This window comes from Armigeres subalbatus, chromosome 2 (assembly GCF_024139115.2).
Source record: "Armigeres subalbatus isolate Guangzhou_Male chromosome 2, GZ_Asu_2, whole genome shotgun sequence".
Lineage (NCBI taxonomy): Eukaryota > Metazoa > Arthropoda > Insecta > Diptera > Culicidae > Armigeres > Armigeres subalbatus.
The window spans coordinates 378,713,364-378,737,310 of NC_085140.1; the positions used below are offsets into that span (position 1 = coordinate 378,713,364).

Here is a 23,947-nt window from a genome sequence, read left to right on the forward strand (position 1 = left end):
CTCAGAGTACATCTCCATCACATCATAACATGCCTTGCGGGCCTTTATTTGCCCCATTGTATCTTAATAAATATAGAATCAATGTAAAATATGACTTACAATATTCAACATCTTTTTAAAACCCCAAAACACAAAAAAAATTGAACGAAAAAAAATGTCCATATAATCGAGGTTAAAAGTCCATATAATCGAAGTCCATATAATCGAGGTAAACTTGTAGTAAGTATTGTAAACAAGATAACTCTGCCTCAATAATGTTATTATTATTACTTCTAACTCAATATATTCATTTCATCGACTGGTCAGCATTGATTTCAAAGATCATTATAAACTATTTGTACCGTTTGTTTGAGAAACTGCATATGTAACATTTTTGGGCAAAATGAGATTTTTATTATTCTGAATTATTGTCCAAAATTGCATGTTCTTGAAAAAAAAAATACGAAGAAAATGTTTGTTCAGGAATGTATAATTTTGTTTTCGTTTGCTTAAGAAATCACATATGTGCACCCATTTTGAAGAGCAATTATAGAGTATGCTTACAGTTTTCGTACTGGAAGTGCCCCAGAGTGTTGAGTTTACCCAAAAACTATTGATCTGTATCTAAGAAATTGGAATCTTTCAATACCAATTTGTTCCAAAACAATTTTTTGTTTAGAAATTGTGGGAAATGGATATATGCAGTTTCTCAAACAAATGATTTATTTAGAAATTGATATTTCAAAACAGCAACATTCCCATCATATTATTAATATATTGTAATATTACAGGCCCGGTAGCGGTAGCCACGGTATTTTTTTTCCTTTTCAATTGACTCAGAATTCAATGCAGTCCATCACAACCATCCACAAACCTACCCTAGTCGATAGTAAATCTAGATGTACATATTACCTTCAATAGATACGAGAAAAAAAGTGAACTTCATTAATGCCGGATTCACTGATAGCATAACCGTAAGCTTCTCGAAGAATGAAACCATTAATGTCCATGAAAGCATAACTGTCCCATGTTTGCTTAAATTCCTATCCACATGGGACAGTTATCCATTTATGAACTGATTAGTAGTTTAAATTATTTTTTTTATTCCTCAACATTGTTTCGATACAAACATTCAACGGTTTCTTGAAGGGACACTCAGCCATGTCTAAAAACGTTATAACAATCAAAGTAGGACGAACTACCAAGGAGATTTGTTTCCATTTGTTTTACTGATGACTTGTTCAAAGCTCGAGTTAATTGTTTCCATTGTTTAGAACTTCTTTGCTGTAAACACTGTTTGTGTTAATTCTAACATGATATTTAGCATGAAATCCTACATTTCTATTGTATACTCTATGATAAAAAGTGACTTCATTATTTCGTTACTGGAAACCGTCAGTGTTGCTCATCACCGTGCCCTCATCGCGACCAGACTCGTTTAAACGTTGGCAGGAAAGCATCGCGCTTGAATTTTTTGATGCAAGATTTCAACAACAAAAAAACGTTTCGTCGAAAAAAATCTTAAAAACCAACATTGAAGCAATATTATTCTGACATGCAAGATTAGCCATCCTTCCAAGTGATGTTTTTAACAATGGAGAACACATAGGTACCTAAATATCATGCAATGATTCGGACGAGGAGATTTTTTAGTCGATGAGCTAGGCGGTTTTGACTCACGCTCGATTTGAGTCCTTCTTGAGCTTTTAAATTTCGAATATTTCGAACAAATCTAGGAGTGTTGCTAAATTATGAGCTATCCAGAATTCACGTTGTTATTATAGTTTTAAGGATTCTCAATCCTCTGTTACTTCTATTTTATTCAGTTGTTTTTTTTTTGTAATTTAAAAGATCCCTGGCCATAGTCCTGTTCTTCTCCTAATAACTCCGTGCTTTCTGAAGGACTCTTTAATTTGTTACTCTTTTACTGTTTGTTTTACCATGCGCAGAGGGTTTTTTAATTTACAGCAGCACATGTATTCGATATAAAATCATTTAAAAAAATGGAATTTGATTTCTAAACACTATGTACGGAAGCTACGTTCAGTTTCGTCTTCCATGTATTGGTATTCTGTTGTACGGTTATTAGACGATTGAAATATTGACCTTTTTCCATTGAACAATAGACAAATATCATTAAAGATAAAACTTTTCAACAATACTTTCCCTGATGACCGCCGTCTTCATATTGATGGCATCTCAACTTATAGAAAGAGCTTGGGATATGAGTCACAGTGCATAAACGAGGTTTTGGATTGTGCTTGGATTTGTTTGGGTTTTGGTAGGTACGATGAAAGATGTGCACGGAAGTCTATTCTTCAGTGAATAAAGCATTAACTTCGGTGACAAATTTGCGAACAACCAATCAGTCGATACCAGATGTCCTTACAGTTCTGTAGAACCCCCATTATAACGGGTGGCAACTAAAAAAATGGAATGATTTCAAAACTTTTCTATCCGAAAAATAATGCTTTCACAGAAAAATTTGACTTCATGTGAATGAATCCTAAAAATAAATCCTTAGAATTGCCGCACACACACTTTCACTTCAACAATGCTTACAAAATGCCGTGTAAACAGGAAATACTGCGGCGAGCATTGTACATTTTTCAAGCAAACAAAGATCATTGGAAAAGTACACGGTCGAACATTTTAAGTGTGAAAATGTTTCGAAAACTGTCATAACATTTTTATATCTACTGAGCTGCATTGTATACGAAGGTGATTGTAATGCCAAAAACACGAAGCAACTCATAAGCAGGATTCCGATAATCGATGTAGCAGATCTGTACAGCGGTCATGTCATACCAGCAAGACTAAGCTGCGCCGCACGGCGAACCACGGACCATATGGTATTATTCATTAGTCTAAAGTTTGAAGACTAAGGACAACTCTTTGTATAACATATATCAGATTGAACTGAACTTTTTTTTATAGTTTTTTTTCCGAGCCATTTTTTTCATTCCAGTTTTTTAGTTGCCACCCGTTAGGGTATCGCGACCAGTAGATAGTAACAGATTTGTATCAGAATTTGTTATTCTGTTACAGCAGTTTTTATAACAGCGGTTGTTATAAAACATGTACCATTAGTAGTTAAAATAACAAAAATTGTAACAAAGTCTCTTCTAGTTTTAACATTAATATTACTAAAAATGTTATTAATTGAACAAAAATATAACTCAATGTGTTACATAAAAAGTGGTGAAAATAGCTTATACTATAACAAATTATGTTATTAAAAAGATTATAATTATCCATAATGTAGTGCTGAATGTGCTAAATACATCGCTTAGGGGCCGTACACTAATTACGTAAGTAATTTTTCTGGGTTTCAAACCCTCTCCCTCCATGCAAGATTTGTTTCATACAAATTATTTTGTTCTGAGCGTAAGAAAAGGACAGACCCCTCCTTCCCCATAAGTGGTTACGTAATTAGTGTACGACCTCTTACCCTGTAGTCATACATTGACTATGCCAAAGGTTAAACAAGTTGATTGCCTCAACTTTTCTAGATTCCTGACGGCGGAGTGAACGTTTGCAAACATGCTTGATCGTGTATATCCGGGATAAGAACATTGTAAAATTATTATAAAATTTTCGTAATTACAATATTAGAGGATTTTTATACAAGTATTGTATGATACCCCTGGAATTCTGCAAGTTTTTCATACAATATTCAAATAAGAAGTTTACATGTTGTGTACAAGCATCTAGCTGCCTTTTGTATATGTCAAGATTGTATACTGGATTGTGAGCATTGTTGGCTTTGTGTAAACACTTAAATTATTTTGTTGACCTCAGCCAAACTTTCGCAAGATTTCAACAGTTGAGATTCCGTGAGAAAAATACCAAAACTCTGTATTTTTTACCGAAGCTTCGTCAATTTTTGATCGAAATTCGATTTTTAACCGAAATCTTACCAAGATCTCGGTAACAATTACTGAAGCACCGATAGCGATTCGTTGAAAGCATCGCTGTTGGATTCTCGGTACTAGCAAAATTTTTGACTTGATGTTTTTGCAAGACAACTAATGCAAGATGTCAGTAAAACAGCAGAGAAAGTTATCTAGTTTTCCTCAAACATATTTTTTATTTAATTTTATATAAAATTGAAAAAAAAAATTTTTTTTCCATACTAATGCATATTACAAACTACAATTCAAATTCTCCAAAATACTATGTTTATTGTTACAAATATGAATAAATGTATTGGATTTTCTAATATGAATTGAGAATACCTTTCCGACTCCTGCTCCGAAAGCTAGTATATCAACATTCTGAAATCAAAGCTATTAGTAACAGGTATGGAAAATTAAGTTCTTAAACGATTCCTATATCGTTTGAAATGATGTGGGATTAAAGTCGTAATAGTCATTGTCAAAACGAGTGTTCAGAATATGAGCGTAATAAGCAGGGCCGGATTTAGCCGATAGGGGGCCCGGGCCGACAGCTTGTGGGGGCCCGAAATGTACAAAAAAGGTTGGTTTTGGTACATAAGATTTGTGGGCCCTAAATCCGGCCCTGGTAATAAGCATAACCTAACTGTACCCACAGTATTTCTATTCTTACTTTTTATTACACGAACGTTTAATACATTTCAGTGCGCTGTTCATTGTTTTGCTCCCATGAGTCACATTTTCATGTAAGTAACCTTTTCCAATGTCTTTATTATATATCCACTGTACAACATGTGCTGTATTAAAAGGTAGGACATATTTATGAGCCGGTGACACCAACAACGCTTCAACCACTTTCATTGGCGGTCCTGCTCTTGAACACGTTCCGCTCGCACATTTATTGCTCGTTAATGTTTACGCGCACCGTTTATTCATCGTCGTGTGCGATGGTGATGGATCGTGTTTCGGAGTCAGGTGTGAAGTGGGTTGATTATGGAACACCTCACTCCACCATTTACAATGGTAAGGATGAGTATGTGGAAATGTACACAATCCCGGTTAACATTTTGTGGCTTGGCTATACATTCTAGTGATTATTAGGATGCCAATATTGTGCAGATATTGAAATATTGTAGAAGGATTGGGATGTGCCAGGGGATGGAACCGAGAGTTGTTGCTGACATGTCTACTTTTTGCCTTTCTCGTACAACTAAGTTGTACCGAAAGGCTATCATTTCACTCCGAAAACGAACTTTTTGTAGAAGTCTCTGAGACCCATAGTATTATATACCAATCGACACAGCTCGACGAGCTGAGCACATGTCTGTCTGTCCGTGTGTATGTATGTGTGTATGTGTGTGCACAAAATCTATAAAAAACATTAGACAACTTTTCGTATAGTAATCCTTAACCGATTTTCTCGCAACAAGTTTCATTCGATAGGGGACAAAGCCTTGTTGATCACTATTGAATTTTATAACGATCGGTTATTGCGTTTAAAAGTTATGAAGAAAATGGTACATCGGACAATATAAACCCCATATAAGGTTGGTGTCTTAACTACATAAATGCGAGAAAGGCACCACCAACGCTAGGTGGATTAATCTGGTTTTTTTTTATTAAATATTGCATCTTATACACCTGAACATTTAGACTAACAAATAATTTCGATTTAAATATTAGGAAAACTAAATTTACTGACAAATAAAAATACAGAGTCGATGATAACAAACTTATGATCGGTATTGTAAAAACATAAAGGTGTGGTGGAAGCACCCACATGGGCGGTTTATGTCATGTTCGCTTCCACTTTACGCTGTCGGCTTGGTGATTCAATTCATTTCCGGTGTATTTCAGCGATTTCCACCTCGCAAGCGGACTTTTTGCGATTCACCCGTCCAACGGCACGGGCTGATATTTGCCGGGAGCTTCGAACGACTGTGAGGTACATCGGACGATAGAGGGGCGCCAGGTCACGGTATTCGTTGTCGCTTACGTTGCATCCGTCATATACTTCCCCCAACAGGAATTCCGGTCCGATATAAATTCCACCTTCCACGTGGTCGATGGCAACATCTGTGGAGATGGGGAAATCCTATCACTTGTTATGGTACGAATAGTTGAGAGCATTCAAATTTACAATGCGGTTGGATCCGTGAATTAAATTCTTGGTTTTCCAATAGAATCTAATGTGCAAAAATGTATCAACTTTACTAATTCTGTCTGAATATTGACTATTTCTGGAGAATTAGAGTACGCTTGAACACGAAAAAATTGTATAGAATGTATAATACTGGAGCATTTTGGGGAAAACATGGAATTCCCAGTGTATGGATAACCAAAAATAGCACTCATAATCTTACCGTATCCTATGTGCGGTTGTAGATTGCTGTTCGGTATTCGGAATGGAACTGTTCCTATGGTGATGGGAAAATTAATGTGCAAATCTTCGCCAGATTTCTCAAATTCCAAGCATACCTATAGTATAGTTAACGAAACGGAGAAAAAGGAAATTAGTTCTCAGAGCATTTTTCAATGTCAAAATGTATTATAATTTGTGAGCTAACACCATGTGGTTAAAATGCTTGAGATGCTAAATATGTCAAAGCTGCCAAGCTACAGGTTTTTAATTTGCATTTGATCATAATACGACTCAAAGTATTCATTTACGTATAGTTCAGAATAAAATCGGTTTATTAAAGGAATTAACGAGCAATAATGATCTAAAAATGTGTGTTTTTATATGTTTTTAAATATTAAAAAAAACGAGTGAATGTCATAACTATGATAAACAACCTTGCCATGAATTACTTATAGAACGTTATTTTTTATTCAATCAAAGTTAATTGCCGATTTTTTGCGTATTGACCACTTGACATGGACATTAATTACAATGTTTGAAAATTTGATGTGCATACGCACAGCATTTGAAGGATTTAATTCGAAAAAAATATTGGAGGTAACTACTTTCCTTCGGTGGGGTTTGAACTCACGACCCTCAGTACGCTAGACTGAAGCGTGAAGCCAAGAAGGATTTCCGTCGGCCTTTGCAACTTAGCTGGCTGTCGGAGGTCGCCAAGCAAAATAAACTGACGTAAAAACACTTTATTGAATTTTCAGTGCGCCCGGACCAAACTGAGGAGGTACTATTATCAAACCATACTCACGGTCAAAGTGTAATAGATTTGGACAAGGCGACAGACGCCCATTAGTGTCGTAGGCACTGTCGGTATCCGCAAGTTGGTGCACGTATCTTGATGATCTCGAGATGCCACTGGCTCACCCTTGTACTCGAGTACCAAATGTTGGACTTCCTTTGTCACGCCGAGCACACCACGTTCGGCGAAAAATTCGCAAAACTGCAGCAACCGCACTTTCAGCATGACGGTGTCCTCACCCTGGTTGTCGATGACGGATTTCAGTTTGAGCGTTTCACCACAACAGAATGCAGTGCGGTCCAAGGAGCAGCTGTGGAGTAGGTTAAAAGCACTTATAATATTATGAAAATATGATCCGTCAGAAGGATTCTTTTAGAATATTTTGTTATTAATTGGAATCTAATATCTTATTTTCTGGAGTTATTTTTGATATTATTTGTGGAGCGTGGACGTGACTTCCTTAGTCGTGTGGTAAGGTGCGGCAATATCCGTCCCAGTGGAGATGTAATGTCAAGTAGAAAAAGGAATAGGGGTTCTAGCTTTTACAGATGCATACCTTAGCACTACAGGTCCTTTCGCACAACAAAGACAACACCTCTCTTTCTTATCCTGAGCTGTGATGGGTTTCTATCAGTTGCAATCCACGAGGTTTAGATTAAAGAAGAAAAATATGAATCGATAAAGCGTGAATAGTTGAATATAGCAGAGGTGACATTAACAAACATTTGTCTTCTCAGTATGTTGTGCAGTTCAGTAGTAAAATTTGACTGCATATTATTTAATAAACAAAAGAAAATATTCAGTCAGCATACGCGACGCCACAATCACGACGCGATTCTATCGCTTGGTGACTGCGATTCTGTTGCCGTTTGTATGGAAACGTATATGGAACATTGCCTGCAGCGACCCAACGATAGAACCGTGGCGACTAGTTGTAGCTGTCGCGGAGATGAAATTGCTTAGATGTGAGGGAGCCTTAAAGCTTAAAGCGGTAACGTGAGCAGTTATGGAGACGCGTGGCCAACCACTTCATGTCGTATGAAATCTCATGAAATATGTACTAAATTTTAATCCCCACGTAACAGCGTGCTGGATGGCAACAACCATTCAAACGTGAAAATCTTTTTTTTAATTAGAAGTAGGGAATAACAAGGAACTAGAAGTAATATTAGCGTGGTGCATATTCAACACTCAATTATTTGTCATAGATACTCACCAGATAATGCTCCTCCATACAGTCGATGTGTGGTCCCACAATGGTGAAATATTTGATGCCTTGCGGTGGTGAGGCGTATGGAATATCTATTGTAACCTACTCCATTAGCATGAAGTACGAGAATATGCACATTTCAAAAGAAAACTCAGATTAATTTACCTAGCAAAGTTCGTGCCCCTTATAACAAAGCTCAAACACAAGTTTTAATGGTATAGATCTCATTATTGCATTTATTATTGGTTTTCACTACGATTAAAAATTTAGCTTCTAATATTTTCCAAAGGTCAAAATCACACGTCGTGCACATATCAACGTATCTTATCTTGAATGCATTACATTTTTGGTCATCGAATATGAGGTTTCGAAGATATTTTCGACCTACACATAATAAGCATTTCATAAACTATGTTAGCATAGAATATTTTTCTAATAGGCATTGCATCGCACAACTAGTATATTGCTGCTTCGCATTTAAGTATTCATTGAACATTTGTTTAGATATTAAATGCGAGATTTATGAACAAGTCAAGTTCAATTAATGCATCTGTATATAATGCAGCTAAGACGAATTCATTTATGCCGTGGGTTCGGGAAGTTGAGAACATTTTTTTCTATTGTTTTATCTGTCAAACAAAATGATGCGTTGTTGAGACGGGCTTGGTAGTTGCTTCTGCCTCATACGCAGGAGGTCGTGGGTTCAATCCCAGGTCCGTTCCATTCTCCTACTTTGTATCTTTCTCTATATTTCTCATGTTCCTAGCAATCGCTAGAACTGGAAATGGACTTCCATATACCGTTCATTCCAAATTCTAGTAGAAACTGCTAGAATTTGGGAATGAACGAAAATGCTCGTTTCTTACATCCAATAAGAAATTATATCAGTCACATTTGTCATATCTGTCACATTTAGCAGCTCCTTAACTAAAACTAACCTCTGCCTTTCGTACCTAACCCCATAAATTCCAACGAATTCCCGCCTGAACTCGTGGCAAGTGCAGAGGTATATACGGCTTGCAGTGGGCGAGTGCTTGCATCATCATTTCCTCCCCCTCCCTACATTGACTTGCATTCTGACGTGGCAGGCGCCAGCGTGACCTAACAAATGAGATCACCAGTACTTGTACATTGAAGATGAGAGTGCTAGTCCCAAGCAAACATCAGTTGGTTCTTTGTGCAAGAACAGCTGATCTGGTCATAATGGAGTAGCAACTACGGGCAGTCAATCAAGCCCAAGCTCAAACAAAATGATGCGTTGTTGAACGCATTTTTATGTGAATCCAGCGCACTACTTTGGAAGTTGGCTAATTCGCCTGTATCTCGAGAAAAATCTTGTCGTCAAACTTTGTAACGAATAGATAATAGTTCAGAATTCATCCGCTGCCGCGAGCCTTGCTATTGAACTACGAAAGGCTCTAGCATCAGGGCAGGGCCTCACACCTTGGGGAAATTTCTGGCCGGATTTAGTTTCCATGTATTTGCAACGAACTATTAACTTGAAGTGTGGTTTGCACGTATTTTTATTTATTTATTTCATTAATTTATATACAGTGCTCGATATGATGTCGCCCCGGTTTTTTCTTTCCCCGATTTTATTACCTTTCCGACCCGATTTTATCACACTTTTGAGTCGTTGTTTATATTCTCGTAAATTATACCGCAATTTATTTTTATTTATTATAAATCTTTTCTAAGCGTGTAAGCCTCTGAGACAAGAAGAAAAGTTTATCGGTTATATATTTTACACTACCGTGCCGTGAGAGCATTAAAGCTTCAAGACGTGATGATCGATGATAAGCTTTTTATTGTTCTATTAATTTTACGATACACAATTCGTCGATTATGCAAGCCCAAGCCAATCACTAGCGATCAAATCATTACCTACCGAACCTTAAACAGACTCGGTAGTGTTTATTTTCAATTTTTGACTCCATGTCAAAGCTTGGAATGAAGAACCACAACTACCTTTATTTCTGATAGCAATTTATATTTTATAAGACACATGAGTTATCCTAAATCATTCTGAACAAATAATATTCTAATCAATCAAATTAGTAAATCACAAAATAAGATACATATGTACATATACTCACTTTAACGAAGTAACGAATATAGCAGGCACGTGACTCAAAACTGCAGGGTAGGTTGGTTTCCGGAATGTTGAAGCGGAAAGGGAATTGATGTTGACCGCGAATCAGTACCGGCACCGTGACGTCTAGTGCTTCGCCAGACCTCTCGCCCCATATCACGGCCCGCTCGTCGATGTACAGCTGGTCGTCCTTCACCTATTAAACGGGATGCCAATACAAGTAAAGAGAATATTAAAATGATTCAAGGCGTGGGATAAAAAGGTACATACATGAAATCATGCACGAGTTGAATCGGGAACCATGAAAATGAAACGCTTGGTTTGGATGAGGTAGGCGTCATTGAATGTGCATCGTGTGAAATGTGTTTGTACATGAATGAGTTTGTTGTGGATTTAGATGTAGGTTTTCTTAAGTTCAAAGGACGATACTTAATGAGCAACCTTGAAATCAATGTAGACATTTTTCTTTTAGTCTCATATAATGGATTTTTTGTACTTAGTCGGGCTTCACTGGAAAGTAAAAGAAGGTGGACCAGAAGAGTTCATGAGTACTTCGGTTCCTCATACTAACATTATTTTATAACTGTTACGAAATGGCAACAATCGATTTTGTAATACATACGAAACTTAAGTTGATTATAAGATAGGACAAAACGAATGCAATTGAATTCTTCAGATGAACAAAAGTGTGCATGAGTCTTTGCCTTTGTATCAAAGTGTTTGTGAATGTGCTACCTTTTCTGCAAGGAGAACTAAATCGCTATGATTTTCTGCCGAATTCCAAGCGTGTTTCGAAATATATAGGTAGTTACAAAGTTGTTGAGTGATGAAAATGTGACCCATACTTCGTTTCAATCCGACTGTAGCAACGAGTGTACCAGTGCTTTGCATGTGAATCCCATTATTTTAAAAATAGTAAAATAATAGTTGTTTATGACTGTTAAACCCAAATCAGAGGATGGCAGAAAGGGATCGCCTAGTGGAGTGCAAAATAGCATAAAAAGTAGAGGAAATACCTATTTGAGCGAACATGTAGCGAATGAGATTGATCGAAAAATAGAACAAAATGTACCCAAACCAATACACGACTGTAAATGAAAGCTTTGTGTTTGAACTCAGGCCGGGCAAACCTAAATCTTCTGGGTGGCTTAAGCCACCCATCTATGCACGGAAAGTTTGACTGGCTGGTAGGTTAAAAAGGCCTAATGAGCTCAATACAATGTTTCTTCCTCTTAAACATTAAACTGTATGAAACTCATGTTGCCATTCTATGATGGGGTATAGCTGGAAGACGGTACGTGGAAGGAGCGTTTGAAACATGATTTGTAGCAGCTGTTGGGGGAATCATCCATCGTTCAAACCGCGAAAAACGGACGACCACGGTGGGCCTGGCACTTAGCAAGAATGTCGGACAGTAGCAAGGTTGCAGAGAACACGGTTGTTCTATCCGATGGAAGATGATTCGCGGAGGTATACTCTATGCCTAGAGAAGTCGAAAAAATCAACCCGAAAGATTTTCTTGAGCATACCGGGAATCGATCCCGCCATCTTCGGTTTGGTATCACATCCAGAGTCTCTTAATTCTCATTTAGGCACAGTATACAGAAAACAAGGTAGGCTCGTTAAAAAAATGACACTTCGAATGTGACGCATATTTTATCGCCACATGTTGGAGTACAAAAGTAAGCATGCTGCGAGCATCATCTCGGTCCAGCTTGTGCGAAGATAGCAGTGACGTCACATGTTTACATTCAAACTGAATGTTTACATACGTTATGAGCCTGCCTTGTTTTTTGTATGCCGTGTCATTTAGGTATAGGGCACTGCACGGACTGCTTTGTCCCTTTCTCGCTGCAAAGAAATTAGAAAACAACAAGTCCAGTTAACGTCAAAATTTATGAGGAAAGAATGAGAAAGATATGTTTCCGTGCAGTGCCCTATACATGGATGAGAATTAAGAGACTCTGGATGTGATATCAAACCGGAGATAGTGTGCCATGAGCTACACAAGCTCACGTAGCAACGATTCGATGCGACGAGAGAAGCTAGCGCGCAAAAAATAACTGAGTGTGTCTCAATTTAGGTGATTTAGGTCTAATAAGACTCATCTAATGCGCTAGGAATGCATAGCTGGCGTTACTTAGGAGACGATATTATTGAATGAAAATCTCCCGCCCAAAAAGTTGTTTTACGCACCTCTATGCAGTTGTTTGCAAAGGTTTGCCATGGCAAGCAGCGCATGAGCGTATCGCATTGAGATGTCTCAATGGTACTCACCGATGTTAATGTGAGGTACACAAGCTTCGTGAGACTCGCGTGCGCTTAATTTGATGTGCGCATAGCATTCTTTGCTCAATTCTATACGCGTGCTAGATCTCTGATAACAGCATTTGATCCATCGTTGCCTTTGCTAATCGTGTCAAGAACATAGTTGAGATTTCTTTATACTTCTTTTTTGGAATTGTATCTGTTACAATTCCCACCACACAGCTTAGTGTTCGTTTAATCTAACTTTCCCGATATTAAAGAGACCAACGAGTAACCAACACTTAAGGACAAGCCTTCCCCCGGAATCCAAAACCAAATTCACTCGAGTTTTCGAGGGTGGGCAACGCAACTGTCATTTTTATCAAGGTCTCTCCCATCTACTGTCGAAGTGAGTGAACCCTGATATAAGAACCCTGATTTTTATTATTTCACGCATGCTGTGATGCAGCAAAGCTGGAAACACGAGTAGATTCAAATTTGGATTCCGGGAGACTTGTCCTTGAAGTAAATTGCAGATTTCTGTGAAATTTAACCGAAATCTTAACAACAGAACTGTTCGTTAAACAATTTTACAGATTTTTGGTGGTTTTGACAGTTGAACAAAAGAAAAGATCACAGAAAATCGTTGAAATAATTTCCGAACAATTCACCAGTTCAAGCATAATTTTTCATAAGGACGTATGTAACAAAAGTAAACAAAACGAGGTTTTTAATACAACATGACAATCACACGCGACTTTATATAATACGCATCGATTTTACTGATGTTAGATCTTAAAAATCTTTAATTTAATCTTTTTGCGAATCGACGTATGTAGAATTTTCTATTTTTGAATTCTCACTGTTACATACGTCGCTTTAATATATGAGAACTAAGAGCGTCCTATGTACCAAAAAAGCAAAACAAAACAAAACTGCAGTTGCGTCAATCGTGCACTATGGAAAACCGACCAATGTACAGCGACGTATGTACAGCATACCGGTGTATGTATAATTTTAGCGTTTTTCACAGGAAATATGAATTAACTGAGCTATGGCGTGAAGCCCGCTTACTAAGTGCCATGTATTGATGCATGCCAGCGGAAAAAAATATTGGAAAAAGTTTTAGTTTTAAAACAGTTTTAGAAAAAGTTTTGCCAACTTTCTGCAAAGGATTTCTCGAATCCTCATAATTGTTACATACGTCGTTATGAAAAATTATGCTTGAGTTGAGATTACGGTTAATTACTCCCAAATTTGCCTTTGTAAATCAACAGGATGAACCTTCTGTTCTATTTAACTCCTAGTTACACGCATGGAAGTCTTTACAAGTCTTATTCATAACAAGAACTTAGCTCATAACGTGTTTAACACTGACTGGTTTTATTCATTTCCTCACAAAAAAAACCATCTGAAGTTGTGATGCTCCAGCTCTAGTGTCGTCCTCGGCTATTTATCATGCATTGTATTGCTGATGCCAGTTATTAGCATTTCGAGACATGACAAGGCCATCCCACTCGGTGTCATCGTCTCATATTAGTCAGTGTGTGGAAAGAGGTGAAATGTGAAAAGTTGGTTTCTTGTCGTGTGGTGTGTAGTGGTTTTGATGGGACTAAAATCAAACCGCTCCATGAAGAAGTAGAAATTTTCCATACAAATTTGGAAATGCCGAATAAACATTTCCAAAAACATATCGAAAGTTTTGAATATCATATACCATAAAAGTTTAAACTGACACTGATAGATGATAAGAAAATTATTATAAAACTTTTAAGTGGAATGTCGTCCACCAGGTTGATTATATAAAAATATACTCGGAACGGTGGGTGTTGTAGTTGATCTCCGCAAACGTCAAGCTGGCGGTCATTACAGCTCGCGGAAAATTGGATAGGGTTTCTTACCCCATTCCCGGCCTAACATGCGTACGACTGCATTATTCAATTGATATTTATGACAGGAAGCAACTTTTCCTGAATTTTGTTGGCTGTATAATACTGCATTGGGGTTCACTTCTGCTTAAAAAATAGCTATTCGTGCTAAATATCGTTCAAGAAAGCTTTTATTTGATTTAAATTAACGAGGTGCAGCACTCATTTCAGTCATAGCGATTTCCATTCGGCATATATCATAAAACCAGTTCCCGGCCTAAGCAAAATTTCACTCAATCTCTCAACATTTCTCTCTCATTGTCTCTCGGGACGGTAGAAAATGCGACGTAAACAAAAATATGCACGTTACACGACAACAAGATGCCAGATGGTATCATTCATAATCATTTTTATTTGGTTGAGAAGATATATTTACTCATCCAAATTTTTCCAAATACTTAAAAACAATATTTTTTTCACCTTTTGAAATCGAGAAAATTATAAATAACATGATAGCGTCAACGTATTAAACAGTTTTCCTATCAACGATGAAGGATCATTTTCATTCTCCTGGCCTTTTGGCAGCACGGTGCGGCTAGAAGTTTTTGGGCCGAGGTGATTTTTTGTTCGGTTTGAGAATACATTTTTAAATGTATTCTAATTATGTTTATATAAGTTCTAGTGATACGTTCTAGTGATTAGATTGAAATGCGTGTGTGGAGCATTATGGTGTGGTGCTTAAAAGCTTGAAGCAATGATTGTAACGAGCACTAGGACGATTTTCAGGTAGGTTTTTATTTGATGATACCGTTTTGTAAAAGTGGAAAGAATCACTCCGGCTCAGTGGTGTGGCATCGGAGAGTGAGATTTTGAAATCTACATTTTTATTTTCTACAATTGGATCAATTAGGAGTAAAACAAGTGATTGAAAGATATTGAATATTGTGAAAAATAAATGGGAGACTTTTTAAAAATTATCAATCATAAACCTACGGCTTCCAAACAGTATAAATCATTAGTTTTCTGTGTAGTGAGCCGGGAACCGGATCCATAGGCCCAAGTAGTGATTTACCCTATAACAACGAAGAAGGCATTTGTACGACCACGTATCACTCAGGAAAAGGTAGCCTAACTTTTGCTAATTTATAATCGTTTTTTCTTCTATTTACGTCAAATCTTGGAAAATTTAAAAATCAAAATCCAATCTTTTCGATGAACTTGGTTTTCGTGCATTTTGTATAGGAATTTCAAATCTTGATCATTTGTATATATACATATTCTTCCGAAACTATACGTTAATTTGAAACTCTACTTATTGTTTTTAAAAGTTTAGGGATCTTACTACATTGTGTAGAAGTCAATGGAAAAACAAAAAAATTGGACAGCGCTATTTACATTTATCAAATCCGCACGTGGGAAATGTTTAATTACTGGGATTAATTACTCAAATAAGTGATGAACTTCCCATAAACAATCTTTATAATAGAGCAAAAAAACAAACTCAAATTATCAAAAATTGCACATATTGCGTTGTTCTATATTCACGACGTTTTTTCAACTTGTCTGACATTCTAAGATAGCTATATGTTCTTCGTCCACTGAAACGTCCATATTTAAAAAAAAAATCATTGCTTTTTGAAAGTTTGTTTATGGAAAACATTTTTTCATGCAAAAATATACTAATTCATTTCCCGCAATATTTTAATTTAATTATGTAAATTTTGATTGGCCGGAAAAAAATGGCCGCTGGCGCTACTGCGTCCACAAATAAACTAGTTTAACATAAAACATTATTAATTATCTCTGTTTATTTTATGACAAATTCGAATGTTTTTGTTTTATTTTCAATTATTTCATTAGTATTTTCACTCTACCTTTGTAAATTGGCAATCGTTTAATTTTCAACGGAAAGTTTCTATTTTTTCATGTAAATTTAGTTTTGCTGCCGTTTTGACGCAGGATTTGTAATTTTGGACTAACGGGAAGCTAAACGGGAAATTGTGGTGGCTCGCTGCCTACTACAGATGTGACATAAATACCGTTCTCTTATCACCGGATACAAACACCTTCCACTCGACGTGAGCTTTGCCTCGGAGCAACAGACGGATCGCTGGAACGAGAATCGTAATGGATACGGGTTATTTAGCTTTCGACACCGGAAAGTTTTGCCTAAGCAAGACTTTTAGCAAGTTATGGGGGAAGTTGAAATGAATATACAACAATATACCTACAACAAAGCCACAAAGTGGTCAATATGCGTTCTCTAGGTGTTTTGTTTACATGAATTCATCATTTTTTGTAAAACCGATGAACGATCTCTCAATTTTTTGAAATATTCAATAAATCGTTTTATTTCGAAAACAATTGAAAATTTAACGAACTTTTTTCAAATGGGCCTAATTGTTTCTGACCTTGATTTTTGGAATGGACATTGTGCTCCTAATTAAAACTATTTTGGTCTACTAATGTACCCAGCTGAAAGAGTAGATTGTGATCGATTAATTAACATGCGGTTTTCGTTGGGTGAAAGCTGTTGAGTATCCCTTTTAGCTATGTAGGTTTTCTTTTAACCTGCGCTTAATGGGGAAACGTCATTAACAGTATAATAAAAAAATAAATTTCCCCATACTAATTTGCATGCAAACTTGAAACGGTTTTAATCCAAATAAGCTCAAATTTTCAGAGGACACTCAGGACATGGTAAAGAATCAGATGAGCACTGTGGAGCAAAATCGATTTTTTGAACCACCCTACTGTACACATTTCTGATGATTCAAATGAATACACACATAGATCCAATCCCGACATTCAATTGAGGCGTATTTTTAGCGGGAAATGTCAACAAAATCAAAGCTAATTATGTGTTTTTCGCGCGCAAATTTTTTAGGTCTTCTGAATCGTAGTGGGCCCTCCTTAGCCGTGCGGTAAGATGCGCGGCTACAAAGCAAGACCATGCTGAGGGTGGCTGGGTTCGATTCCCGGTGCCGGTCTAGACAATTTTCGGATTGGAAATTGTCTCGACTTCCTTGAGCATAAAAGTATCATCGTGTTAGCCTCATGATATACGAATGCAGAAATGGTAACTTGGCTTAGAAACCTCGCAGTTAATAACTGTGGAAGTGCTTAATGAACACTGCGAGGCGGCAATGTCTCAGTGGGGGATGTAATGCCAATGAAGAAGAAGAAGAAGAAGAAGAAGAATCGTAGTTTTATAGTAGTTTTATAAAAACACATGAATATTAGTGCTTGGTACTTTCTCCTTCTAAGCTCCAAACACTTTGAAACCAAATCCACAACCAACAGTAAAGGCTGAATCTCAACAACGCGTTGCGCGTCAGCGTTTTGTACGTTGCGCGTCAGCGTTGTCGTCAGCGTTATTCACGCCCGGATTCTTCAGGAATGCCTCCAGCAATTTCTTCGGCAATGTCTTCCACCATCAATTTCGCCGGGAATTGACCGAAAATTTCATCATTATTTACTCCAAGAAATCCTCCACGAATTCTTTTATAAGTTCTGCAGGGACTTCTTCAGATAATTATTTCGTGCTGTTTCTCATAAAAAAATTCACTGGCAGTTCCTCCGGAGGTTCATTTAAAAATTCTCCCGGGAGTTTCTTTAGAAATTCCTCCGGGTGTTCCACCAGTAGCTCTTCCAGGAGATCATTCAGGCTTTTCTTCAGGAAATCATTTAGGCTTTCTTCAGAAAATTAGCTGGAATTCCTCCCGAAGTTCTTCCGATAGTTTTTCTGGGAGTTCCTCCGGGAGGTCCTCTAGGAATTCTTCTAGGAGTTTCTCCTGAAATTCCTCCGGGAGTTCTTACGGGAGCTCCTCCGGCAGTTCCTCCGGGAGATCCACCAGCAGTTTTTATGAGCATTTCTCCGGGAGTTTCACCGGCAGTTCCTTTGAGAAGGAACTCCCGGAGTAATTTCCGGAGGAACTCCCAGAGGAATTTCTGTAGGAATTCCCGGAGAAAGTATCAGAGGAATTTTCGGAAGAACTGCCAGAGGAACTTCTAGATGAATTTATTGAAGAACTACAGGAAGGATTTCCGGAGGAAATCCTGGAGGAACTCTCGTAAGAACTTCTGGATGAATTCCAGGACAAACTCCTGGAAGAATTCTTAAAGGACCTCCCGGAGGAGCTCCCACAGAAATTTTCCGAGGAACTTACTAGAGGAACTTTTGGAAAAACTCCTGGGGGAGCTCCCGGAGAAACTCTCACAAGCACTTCCAGAGGAATTCTCACAAGGTAGTACTGAAATAATTATTGGAAAAGTTCATGAAGGAATTTCTGGAGAAATATCAGAAGGAATTCCCTAAAAAATACCAGGAGGAATTAATGCAGAAATTACCAGATGAAATCCAGAAAGTATTCCCAGATGAATTGCTGTTCTTTGTTTGTTCTGAAGAAATTCCTGGAAGAACTCTTGGAAGATATCCTGGAGGAACTCTAACATTAATTTCCGAATGAAATTCTGGAGTAAATTCCGAGTGAAGTGCGGAAAGAATTCTAGGACAATTTCGCGGAAAAAATCCCGGAGAAATTCCTGAAGGAAGAGAAGAATTTCCGGGGAAATGCTTGGACGAATTCTTGAAGAAATTACTAAAGAAATTTCTAGAGGAATTCTTGAAGGATATTCTGAAATAATTGTGGAATTTATAGAGGTATTCCCGAAAAAAAGTCTTGGAAGTTATCCCGAAGGAAGAGTTCCTGGAGGAATGCCCGGAGCAGTTTCTTATAGATTAGCAGATGAAGTTATGGAGCGAAATCGGAGGATTTCCGTCATAAATTACTGAAGAAACTTCTAGTGGAATTTTGGGAGGAAATTCCGTATGTATTCTTGGAGGAACTCTTGAATGCATTCCTGAAGAAAATGTCGCAGATTTTCCTGGAAGAATAGCCGAAGAAATGTCTAAAAGTAAAACTTGAAGGGAAGAAAAGAAATCTTCAAGAAACTTCCACATGAATTTCCTAAAAAAATAGTTGGGGATTTCTAGATAAGGAGAAATTACATTTACAGGAGAAGGATTTTCAAACGATTTTCAGAGGAATTTGTGGATAACTTTCCGGACAAATTTAGAAGTTCACAGGGGAGCTTTTTAGAAGGATTTCTAGGAGGAGCCCGAAATGTTTCGAGTCGTTTTGAAATTTCTTATAGTATGGATCCTGGATACCCTTATAAGTTTTTTGGGAATCTTTTGAATTTCAAAAACCTATTTCTGAATATGATTGGATCGTAAAGTGCACATCAGGTATCAGGTATCAGAACGTCGGCTCAGGAGGCACGTTCCCCTCAATTTGGGAGATTTGTGCCATCGCCTTCACTGGCCTTTCTCATCATTTACCTGACGGAAAAGGAAGTGAAAAGGGGGAAGCAAGAGGAAGTGAAGTTGGAAAGGAGAATGGAACCATTTATAGGAAAGCCAATTATGTAGACTATAGGTGACAATTTGTTGAAAACTAAGTAAAACACATATCCATAACCCCACTCTTATTTAACCTCACGTTGAGATTGAACAAGAGTAGCCGAAGCCGAACGTCAAGGACGAGACACAGAGTACACTGTGAAAAACGCATAATGCGAATCCATATAGGTAACATACATAAAGTACATTGTAAAAAACGCATAATGCGAATCCATATAGGTGACAATTTGTTGAAAACTAAGTAAAATACATATTCATAACCCCACTCTTATTTAACCTCGAGTTGAGATTGAATAAGAGTAGCCGAAGCCGAACGTCAAGGACGAGACACAGAGTACACTGGAAAAAAACGCATAATGCCAATCCATAAAGGTAACATACACAAAGTACATTGTAAAAAAAACGCATAATGCGAATCCATATAGATGACAATTTGTTGAAAAAAAAACTAAGTAAAAAACATTTTCATAACTCCACCCTTATTCAACCTAAAGTTGAGATTAAACAAGAGTAGCTGAAGCCAAACATCAAAGACGAAACACAGATTACACTTCGAAAAACGCATAATACGAATCCATATAGGTGACAAACACAAAGTACTTTGTAAAAAAAAAAACACATAATGCGAATCCATATAGGAGAAAATTTGTTGAAAAACTAAGTAAAAAACATATTCATAACCCCACCCTTATTCAACCTCAAGTTGAGATTAAACAAGAGTAGCTGAAGCCGAACGTCAAAGACGAAACACAGAGTACACTGTGAAAAGCGCATAATGCGAATCCATTATGTGACAAACACAAAATACATTGTAAAAAAAATGCATAATGCGAATCCATATAGGTGGAAGTTTATTGAAAAACTAAGTAAAACACATATTCATAACCCCATAACCTCACGTTGAAATTGAACAAGAGTTGCCAAAGCCGAACGTCGAAGAACGTCGAAATACTGTGAAGGGGGCCCTGGTGCTTCACAGGCTCCGTTTGCGGTTAGGTTCTTATTAGACCCCCCTAACCATTCATTCGTAGGCACGGTAAGCATAAAGCCGCATCACACCGAGAATTAGGAGTCTTTTACCACTAGAACAGACAATCCGTAATGTTATTCTTAGCCAGATAACCAGCTGCCGACACCACACGGCTATCTAGGCTGTTCGTGGAGAGAAATTGACATTGACTTTACGTCAACTCTCAATGTGGCCGAACAGCCGCAAAATAAGTTTTTTGGGAATCTTTTGAATTTCAAAAACCTATTTCTGAATATGATTGGATCGTAAAGTGCACATATTTAAGCGAATTCATTTCAGTACCCGTTCAATCTTTCCACCATTTAGGGGGGGCGACGCCCCCCCTGCCCACCTCTGGCTACGCCCTTGCTTACACATATCGGGCTGTGGCACCTGACTTGACGTGACTTCTCATAGAACTTTCGTGCGTTATTAGCGCGGTACAGTTGCTCCGTCTCTTCACGGTCTCGATTTTCCTACTGGCGCTTTTCCTCCGGAAAATCGAGTTTTGTCTGTTCCGCGCCCGTTTGTATCGTTCCTCGTTCACCCTCGTGTCGTGTTGCAGCAATCTCGCCCATGCTGTATTCTTCTCCTCAACTAACTGCCTACGTTTGCCATCATACCAGTCGTTTCTCTGATCCGGGGGCACCGTGCCTAATGCAGCGGTTGTGGTGCTTCCAATGGTGGATCGAATATCTCTCCAGCCATCTTCAAGAGACGCTCGCCTAGCTGCTCTTCCGTTGGGAGTGCCATTTCCAGCTGCTGCGCATAGTCTTGGGCTAGTCTTTGTAGCCAACGATTCTCAAATAGGGGGAATGCCGACTTTGGCAGGTTTTGTTCTATTATTGTCAGGGGTTTTTTATGGCTGATTATGCTCAAATTTGGCCTAAACATTCTTTGTATATCAAAGAATATTGAGGACAAATTTCATAAAATTTGGTCGACAAAAACCCCCCTGACAATAATAGAATAAAACCTGCCAAAGCCGTCTTTTCCCCTACTTTTTGACGAAATATTTTTTTTTAAATTTCAATTTGAAGAGATAGAGTCTACAAAAAATTGTATTTTTGTATTTTGTATAAAAAATTATATGCTCAAAAATTGATTTCAAGGGTTATTCACTGAAAATGTCACATATCTCGTACTGTATAATATGTACCTGTACCGGGTGTCTTTGGCAAAGTGGCTTAAAACACCACCAGCTACATCTTTCTCAAAAACACTAGGCGCATATCTGGCTTAGGTGGAAAAGTGAAAAGAAATCTCACTTTTAGGTGGTTTAATCATTTCACAGATTTTCTCAAGAGAAGCCTTAATAATCATTTCTCTGAAAACTAGTATATTAAAACTATTGGATACTTACACTTAAGTTTGAAATTATCGGTTGTGTGCAGCATCACCTTCCCGGAGAGCACTTCACCAGCGTAGTAGTACTCTTTATCGAGCCGAATATCCAACTCTTTTATGTAATCCATCTCGCTTTGGTCTCCGGTACCGTCACCGCGGAATACGATCCCAACGCAGTTTTATGTTTACACACTTGTAATTTTCTCCTATTCTTCGGGTAGTTTTTTTTCGCCAAGTTATATTCTCATTGCCAACATTTGGAAGTACACACTTGAGCCATCACGGGACAACACAGCGTTGGCTGGTGAAGGTTGCAGTTTCTTTAGTGGGGCAACTTTTTCCACAACAATTTCACTTTGGATTGTTTTCCTGAGTCGGTTGCAATTTCGGTTGCTCCTATTTTGATGTAGTGTAACGACGTAATTAATTAATGTTACCCTGCAGACTTATAGACTCGAATTTCGATTTCCGTTTGAGGCTAAACTGTATGCAGTGGAAGCAGCTTTTCAAGCGATTAGTTAAAAACCTCCATAGGCTGAACTGATTGCTGGAAAAATCGAGTCAGGGGTTTAAACATGTACTAACTCTTCATGAACTGGTGAACAATGGTAGTGAGAGAAACACAAGGAAATTCTTATTTCTAAACAAATACTCTAGCTCGAAATGGTCTTTTAGATAGAGCTAAATCCCGGGTTTTCGGCGATCTATTATACTGCCGTCATACGCATATTTGTCCCATGTTTGCTGGGATTTCCTATAAAAAAATCAAAAATTCCAAAAAAATCATTCCGTTCAAAAGGCGTTTAAAATCAATTTAGGTACAATTTAATGATCACAAATGCTCCATGCGGCGAACGTCAATTCACTGTTTTAACCAACAAAGGAGAACAAAAGGAAACCTATAATTTAAATGGATAATTCAACTCTGCCATGAGTTTGTGGGTGCTGAGTTGGGTGCGTTTCAACTCACGATTGATTTGAATCGTTCATGAGTTTTGAGATTTGAATGGTTCCCAACACTGCTTCGGTGATCAGTTTGCCCCATGATTACGAGATTGTGGTACTTGAGCGCTTTGAATGAGTTGTTCGTGTCCTTCATCTTTGAATGCTCTTTTCCTATGCCTCGATCCATAAAAAGTTTCTCCACATTTACGGCACATCACGTTTCAACAACTTTCTACATTTTGCTTGGATTTTGTTCTTTTTCCTTCTTAACGGTCGTTAACCAATGCATCCGTGCTAGTTTCATACAAGTTGGTGGATGCTGCCAACCCAACAACCGGAAGGAAGTGGGATAGCATAATAATTGAAGAGCAAAACTACACATCTATACAGATGGGAAAATTGACCCAGAACTAGTTAAAGATAGCTTGCTTCATCACAGATGATGCTCAAAAGGCGATGCACACTTATGAGTGAAAGGGCAAGGGACATCAAGCGGAAACAATGGATGGTAATAATTCCTGAAAGCTCCCTTGATAGAATTAGAGAATTTAAATTGATGTTGCTCGGAATCAGTTTTCATTGTCAGTGACAATTTTGTCACAACGAAACGAAGGTTGAGCGTTTTGCGAAAACCGTTTATCATAAAAAAGTCCACTGGTGGAAGGGTTCGGTTCCCGATCTGATTTGAAGAGTTTTCGGACAAAAATTACTCGACTTTCCAGAGCATAGGAGTATAATCGTAATGATGAATAAACTTCATAAAGTACGTAT

General features: G+C 37.8%; 1 protein-coding gene across 3 annotated transcripts in view; it reads right to left on the minus strand.

The window, feature by feature from the left end:
- Positions 1 to 4,099: 4,099 nt before the first annotated feature.
- LOC134213134 (arrestin domain-containing protein 3-like) overlaps positions 4,100 to 23,947 on the minus strand; it is a 38,836-nt gene continuing 18,988 nt past the window's right edge. For 2 of the 3 annotated variants that reach the window (XM_062691775.1, XM_062691773.1), the window contains exons 2-9: positions 22,248 to 22,627; positions 16,490 to 16,560; positions 10,340 to 10,531; positions 8,250 to 8,345; positions 7,590 to 7,660; positions 7,043 to 7,343; positions 6,239 to 6,353; positions 4,100 to 5,951 (exon numbers count right to left, since the gene is read on the minus strand). In XM_062691775.1, coding sequence (XP_062547759.1) covers positions 5,713 to 5,951; positions 6,239 to 6,353; positions 7,043 to 7,343; positions 7,590 to 7,660; positions 8,250 to 8,345; positions 10,340 to 10,531; positions 16,490 to 16,560; positions 22,248 to 22,359 — 1,197 coding nt within the window. In that variant the 5' untranslated portion in view covers positions 22,360 to 22,627 and the 3' untranslated portion in view covers positions 4,100 to 5,712. The remainder of the gene's footprint in view (positions 5,952 to 6,238; positions 6,354 to 7,042; positions 7,344 to 7,589; positions 7,661 to 8,249; positions 8,346 to 10,339; positions 10,532 to 16,489; positions 16,561 to 22,247; positions 22,628 to 23,947) is intronic. The other variant, XM_062691774.1, reaches the window with a different exon arrangement.